Genomic DNA, 7059 nt, shown 5'->3' with positions numbered 1-7059 from the left:
TCACAAAGAGTTACTTTAGTATATCTTATGGTTGTAGCAGCACTATTGTTATTATTTTTGACAAAAAGGTGTCAATAATGGTAGAAATGTCCTCATTGGATCTCCAGGTTTGTGTTAGGTCAAACTGAAGTCAATGTGAGTTAGCTCATCTCGCCACTAAACCCTTTTCAAAAGGAAAAAACAAGACTGACAGTTGCAAGAACTCAAACCTTTCAGCAAGAAACTCACTTGCCAATAAAAATAAAAATGAAAAAATCATGCACTGTGTTGTATTGTGTGCCACTATGGTGTTTAATTTCAAAATAATCCTGAAAATGTTTTTTGTTGTCAACTTGGACCACTTGCTTTTAGTACATAGCACATACCCCTAGTAGTAACTTGATCAATGAATTAGCTGCACCTATTTTAATTTTTTAAGTGTTTTAATCTGGAAGTGAAACTGTTGCAAAGTTCAATCCCGGTCATAAAAGGAGGGGTGTGCACCGCTCATCATTTTTGTAAAAAACTGAAAATTTTCCAGGTTTCATATCTCCAATTAACCGTCTAATAAAGACAACACGTGGCAGACACTGAAAGGAAATGCATCTGGCTCCACCTATTTTCATTTCTAAAGTGCTTCAATTCGGAAGTGAAAAGGTTGCATTAGTGATAGTGCTAAAGTACACAGCTCGTCATTTTTGTAGAAAACTGAAGAGTTGTCAGGTTTAATGTCTCCAATACACCATCTACAAAAGATAACGCGTCAGACACAGAAATGAACTACATTCTTTTACATGTACACAAAATGTATTACTTTTTCTAGCAGTTTATAAATCACGGCTCACCAAAGCCTCCATGTATGATAAACTGTAATACTCTCCCTGCACTTTGGTTATATCATCCTGTAGGGATCCAGAAATATGTTCTTGAGCTCGTTTGTAGACTTTAGAAATTTTAAGGTAAGCTTAAAACATTTCTGGGTTTTTTTCAGGGTGTGAAATTAATTAAGAAGCTCAACATTTCCTATTTCACTTCACCATTTCTTACATAAATGCAAAAGAAGAAAGTGTTCTTGCAGTCATTTTGAGGGCCCACATGGCAATAATATAAACCACCAGTTTCCTGCCTCTGTGTTTGGGGCACAGGGACATTAATCTTCACATCTATGTTCTCAGAAAGAAAAAAAGATCTTTCCCAAATGAGCGTTTAGGCTCTTCACACTCCCATTCCTACCATGGGTGGGGGTTCCAGGAAGTGAGCGTCTCCTGCTCGCCGCTGCACTCCCTTTTTCGTGAATGTTGGTGAGACTGGAGCTCTTCACATTCTGGAGAGAAAGATGAATTTCTTCCAAGCACAATGGGGAGGAGGAGTACAGCGCAGACTGTCCACTGCTGCTGTGGAACAGAAGGTCAAAGGTCAGCTTGTGAGGAAATCGTCCAGGAATGTAGACGTGGATGAAGAAAAGAATTTTCATGGAGTTGAAGACAAATCCGCATATCTTTTCAAGCATTGATGATTAAAAAAATACCAATAACTCATCCAAACCACCAACCTGCCTGAGTTGAATTTCTAAGGTTTAATGTTTCATGCTATGTTGTTTGAAACTGGATCTCCACGGAATTAGTTTGTTTTTGGGTATCGCTGCAAAAGTCACACTTTAAAATAATACTAAAAATGTAGATTTTAATTAATTTTCAGCTTTTTTGCCATATTATGAGGTCTTAAAAAGCCAAAGGAAAGCATAACTGGTTAAAGTAACGTCAGCCTCACCTGCTAATGTATCGCTTACAAGAAGAGTCGTTTTTATAACTGGAAGCCATCAGATCTGAAGAAGGAACGGATGAAACACAGCTGTCATCTGAAATTTAAAAAAGACAATTTATCGATGATCATAGGAGAAAGCAAAGGTGCAAAAAAAAATAAATGTAAAACTTGAAAATGATGAGAACTCAAACACAAAAATAAAAATTTAGCAAAAAGGTCAAATGAGACGGATGGATAAAGAGTGAATGTCACTTACCTGAAGTGTGGCTGCTCAGTGAGTCGGTTTCTCCTGTCCGAGCCGTGTGCTGCGACTCCAGCGATGAACCTGCCAGGTGTTCGGCTTCAACAGGGAAACTCTTGCTGGACATCCAGAGCTGTTGGGCTCCTGGACTGCTGTCAGTCTGGAATCCAGAATCAGGCCAAGAACCCACAGAAATGTTTCCTCTGAAAGTTTTTGCAATAAATAAAAAAAACTTTAGGGGAAATAAACATTTATAGTTGAGATTTTGTTTCAAATACAACCAAAAATTGTAACTCAGGAACTACTGTACAGTCTATTGTCAGATAAGCCATCTTCAGAAAACAAGCAGAAACTGGCTCTGGAGCCTGGACTGCTGTCCGTCGACTTTCTCCCGGGATGAAGCTTCTGCTTTGGGATTTGTCTTCTTGGAGAACTCTGGAATTCAAATCAAAGACTCGATTATTCATTTTCCAAGCCCTTTTTAATAATAAAAACGTTTTTTTTTTATAATTTAACTTGTGATACAAACTGAACAAAAGTGAAAATTTCATGAATAAAACAACAGATTCTTTCATTGAAAACTAACACAGAAGCCTCCGTTTGTCTGGAAAACAATACAATAACCAGCTTCAAAGTCAAATCAATAATAGATATGAATGATCAATATTGCATTTTCTAAGTAAAGATTGATTCCATTCATTGAATTATTAAACCAGCACTGCTGGAAACAGATGATGGGACGAACTGGTTAAAGGGTGCAATTAAAAATGTTATTTTTGAGGAAAATGATGATCAGAACGATCTGGAATGTAATGCTAACGATCTGTTGAGCTGCTGAAAATGATTTTAATGTTCCTAAAACAGAGACGATTTATCAAGATTAGGACAGGAAAAGTGTCTGATGCCGCTCTTACAGAGACTCTTATGAACCAGGTGGAAATCATATTTTGGCACCAGATAACTCACAATTTTCTTCAACCCTTAAGAACTTTTGGTGATATGAGTGTAAGTTCACACTAGTGCTGCCACAATCGATTATTTTAATAGTCGACTTGATCAACGATTATTATTTCCGATTATTCAACTAATCGGGTCACGCACAAACTAGATGTAAAGAACACATCTTAACCATCATTAGCTTTAAACTAACTAAAAACTAGATATATAGCATTCCCTGCAATAATGCTAGGGTGTATGTGTTGAGCTAAATTTGGTCGCTGAAGATGCTAGTGACGATAGCTGAAGTTCATGGCTGGAAAAGCTGAAGCTGAAAGCTGAAATTGCTGACGCTAACAGCTGAAAATGCTAATGCTAATAGCTGAAAATGCTGAAACTGATAGCTGAAATCGCTGAAGCTAATGGCTGAAAATGCTGAAGCTGATAGCCAGCTAAAATATTAGTTAAATGTAAAATTAGCCTAAAATACTGAAAATAGCCAAAGTTACTCAAAATAGCTAATATGCAGCAGAAATATGAGCTAAATTCTAAAATAGTCTAAAAGACTAAAAATATAAAAAATTTAAAAAAAGCTGGAGTTGGCCAAAACAGCTAGCATGTACCTGAAAGATTAGCTAAAGTCCAAAACAGCTAGCATGCAGCTGAAATATTAATAAAACTCCAGAAAAGCCTTTAAAAAAAATCCACAAAAATCCTAAATTAGCCAGCTAGCATGAAGCTGATATATTAGCTAAACTTCAAATTAGCCTAAAAAAAACTTAAATTTCAAAATAGTCCAAAAAGCTATCAGAATGCCATTAAAACTTTCAACTTCACTACACTCTGACTCCATATAATATAAAGTAACGACTAATCGACTGTTAAATTAGTTTTCGACTATTTTAATAGTCGATTAGTCGACCAATCGTGGCAGCCCTATCACACCGGGCTCGGAAACATCCGTTAAAGCGACCACTTCCATTGAAAAGTCTACGCAAATGCATTTAAATGAGTGTTTTGGGGCTTCACATTCAAAACTCTCCCCTTCAAGCAAGTTTCTACGACTGTTTTTGGCCTCTACGTACAAAACAAGCGATGAAAGTTAAACCTGTTGAACTCTGACCAGTCAGGGACTCGGATTTGGTAGTGGCATATGGTCCTTTTTGATTCATGAAAGTGCCAAATATTTGAAAACTGATCATGGAGGAGAAATTGATAACTGAGGTTTGTGCCCGGATGGAATTATATGACACAACGTCTTTCATATATTGGAATAGAAATGAGAAAGAAATTCAAGATCTCACATTCAGCACACCACATATACCTTCACATCTAACAAGTACAGTTGCTTTAATTCTTGACACATTTTCCTGGTTTGTAGTCCTGAGAAGCTTCTTCTTCAAGTTGTTGGAGTTTGTTGTTTTCCTGCTCTGACAAGTATTTACCTCTATTTTCACGTCGTCCTTCAGCTCCACCCCAAGCGGACAGTAGTGAGCTTCATCACTGGAAAGCAGCTCCTCTCTGTCGCTCACAGGACAGTGATTCAACGGACCTCGCTCCCTTATTTTAGGAGAACTCTGGGTTTTATAGACCTGAGGAGGTAAAGTGCGAACGAGGGCCAGACTGTGGTACGCTCCACAGGCCACCTGTAAGGGAGGAAACAGTTAGAAAGAATGAACATGAAAAATGATCATTTTGATGAACTTTTGTGTACCTGAATCACATGTCTCCCTGCCAAGTGTTCAACCTGTTAGGAGAAAACAATACAGATATTATGTATTTAAAAAACTACTTTAGTAGCTTAACATGTCCAAATGAAAATCTTTCAGCTTTAATGAAATGACCTTCATGGGTTTCTTCACCGGGAAGCTGCTGGTGACCAAGCCCAGCTGGCAGCCGCTGCCCCAGGCCCACAGCTCGTTCTGGGCCGACAGGGCGAGGCTGTGCTCCCGCCCGCAGGCCAGCTCCACCACCTGAACCACCATGGGAGGAATGACCTCCGTGTCCACCACGCTGACCAGGCTGGGCTCAGGCACTGTCGGGACAAATAATTAACTGCAGAACTTTCAGGATCATAATTTTTTGTTTTTTGAAACCTGGTCCTGTTTCCCATTTCTCCAGAATTTTGCTGCAAAATTGATATTTTGACAGACAGGAAATAGAACTCCTGCATAAAGCTTTTGTTGTGGAGGTAAGTCAGTTGCAGACAGACAGGAGGCGATGTAAACATTCGATTGATTAATAAATGTTCTATTTTTTGAGACTCACCGCAGTGAAAATCAGGCATAATAATGTACAGATTAGAGCTCTAATGTAACAAATATGAAGCTTATTTCTTAAATCTACCTCTAGTGCCTCTAGTGGTCATCAAAGGTACTACCAAATCCGGTTCTTTAAAGTTCGAGTACAATTTGGGAACAAAAGTTGGGGGCTTCATCTCACTGAGTCAATCAATTAACAAGGTATTTGAATCACTTTATTTCAACTTAATTGAGGTCAAAAATTTAAACTCATACTAGCAAAGTTTAAAGTAAATGGCTTCCTTCTGGTTAAAGTAAAAGAGGAACTCCTGCACTAAATGTTTGCAGCAAGTTGCATGGGAAAAGAATTTCAGCAATACCACAACAAACTGTGTGAACTTTTGACAAAAGCACACGTCTCAAAAAATTGAAAAAGGAAGGAATAAAATCATTACTGACAACTGAAAAGTACGGCGAAAGCTTGAAAAGGCTTTGTAGAAGTTCAAAGACGTTTTTCCAACCTGAGATGTTTGTGACTGCTCCCCTTTCTGTCAGACCACACTGCCCTGCTGCATTCTCCCCCCACATGAAGACGCTGCCCTGCTCCGTGAGAGCGCCACAGTGGAAGCCCCCAGCAGCAACGAACACCACCGCCGCCTTCCCCAGTAGAGAGACCTCCAGGACAGGGGCAGACAGCGGGACCCTCAGGTCTCGCCATGTAAGCTCTCCAAACGAAAACACCTGACCACCTTTAAGAAAGTCAGAAATGTTAGTTAAGACAACAGCGGCACCAGAACAACACACAAACACACACACACCTTGTGCTAACAGGAGGCCGTGATGATCTCCCAGGGACACCTGAACAACAGAGGTGGACAGCAGCGCTCTCTCTGGAGAAAGCTGCTCAGTGGATGCCGCCGAGTGCCAGACGTGGACGTGCCCTTGTTCTACAGCGGTGGGGGGCCACTCATCTGCAGGGCTGAAGCCGCAAAAACAAAAAACAAAAAAAAACACATGCAGCTTTTGTTAACCCAGATAAGCCCACAAAGCCAAAACATCTGAGCACCACACAATAAAACTGGAAACTAACATCAATGGAATTTGATTCTTTTTTACAAAAATCACAAGCAGAATAATTTGGTATTTTTCCAATACTTACTAGTGTAAACATTAAGGTTAAATGTTTTGCACACCTGCAAAACATATTTCTTCAATTCCAACTTTTGATGCAAATATTCTACATGTGCATCAAAAGTTGGCATCATTTAGCAACCTTTAAAATCCATAAGAACGGGCTCCGAACGAAGACGAATAAGCAATAAACTGCATTACATTCCATCTCATTCAACCGTCAGCTAACAAGTGTTTGCCCTGCAGGCTCTGACATGCAGAGGAAGGAGAATCCTGCAAATGGCTGCAGCAGGAGTGATCGTTTAACTAACAAGAAAAACACATATTTTTACATAAGTATAAGAAAAAACTAAAAGTTAGCTGCATCCTGCTTTTCTGACGCCTGAGGCTTCATCCACTTAAGAAAAAACGCAAGAGAAATTTTGTTAGCATAACTTTAACACTTCTAACATGTTCATGTTTTAATTTGATTTTGTGGGATATGCATGTTTTGTTGTTATTATTATTGCCATTTTAACTGTTCAGCAAAGCAGTTTTTGTGCAGTAAAAGTGCTTTATAAATAAATTTCAATAATAGAAATATTTCCACATGTTTGTTTTTTTTTTAGATTTTACCTGTCTTGACTGTCCTCCATCACTTTGTAATATCCATTTACAGAAGCATCCTGTTTATGCAAATGAATCCATGGATATAAATTTATACATGTTTCTCATATAAAAGTCACTTGTTTAAGGGGATGGTTGAACTCCACATCATTTTTGCAGGTT

General features: G+C 38.8%; 1 protein-coding gene and 1 long non-coding RNA gene across 8 annotated transcripts in view; one reads left to right on the top strand and one right to left on the bottom strand.

Annotated features, from left to right (window-relative positions):
• Positions 1 to 248, top strand: part of LOC118597907 — a 1512-nt gene extending 1264 nt beyond the window's left edge. The window contains exon 2 of the long non-coding RNA XR_004946912.1: positions 108 to 248. This is a non-coding gene — a long non-coding RNA (uncharacterized LOC118597907). The remainder of the gene's footprint in view (positions 1 to 107) is intronic.
• Positions 1 to 7059, bottom strand: part of LOC112154920 (alsin) — a 27604-nt gene that overhangs the window by 18104 nt on the left and 2441 nt on the right. For 5 of the 7 annotated variants that reach the window (XR_002920731.2, XM_024286170.2, XM_024286172.2 and 2 more), the window contains exons 3-11: positions 5979 to 6139; positions 5682 to 5909; positions 4765 to 4955; positions 4635 to 4667; positions 4366 to 4566; positions 2295 to 2419; positions 2000 to 2187; positions 1750 to 1837; positions 1213 to 1373 (exon numbers count right to left, since the gene is read on the bottom strand). Coding sequence is in view for 6 of the 7 variants with exons in the window: in XM_024286170.2 (XP_024141938.1) it covers positions 1213 to 1373; positions 1750 to 1837; positions 2000 to 2187; positions 2295 to 2419; positions 4366 to 4566; positions 4635 to 4667; positions 4765 to 4955; positions 5682 to 5909; positions 5979 to 6139 (1376 nt within the window). In the remaining variant the exon portion in view is untranslated. Of the gene's footprint in view, positions 1 to 1212; positions 1374 to 1749; positions 1838 to 1999; positions 2188 to 2294; positions 2420 to 4365; positions 4567 to 4634; positions 4668 to 4764; positions 4956 to 5681; positions 5910 to 5978; positions 6140 to 6906; positions 7049 to 7059 lie in introns of those variants that run through there. The other 2 variants (XM_024286176.1, XM_024286173.2) reach the window with 2 other exon arrangements.

Source organism: Oryzias melastigma, linkage group LG21 (assembly GCF_002922805.2).
Source record: "Oryzias melastigma strain HK-1 linkage group LG21, ASM292280v2, whole genome shotgun sequence".
Lineage (NCBI taxonomy): Eukaryota > Metazoa > Chordata > Actinopteri > Beloniformes > Adrianichthyidae > Oryzias > Oryzias melastigma.
Note: the sequence above shows the minus strand (reverse complement) of the source record. Positions and strands in the feature narration are given on the sequence as shown.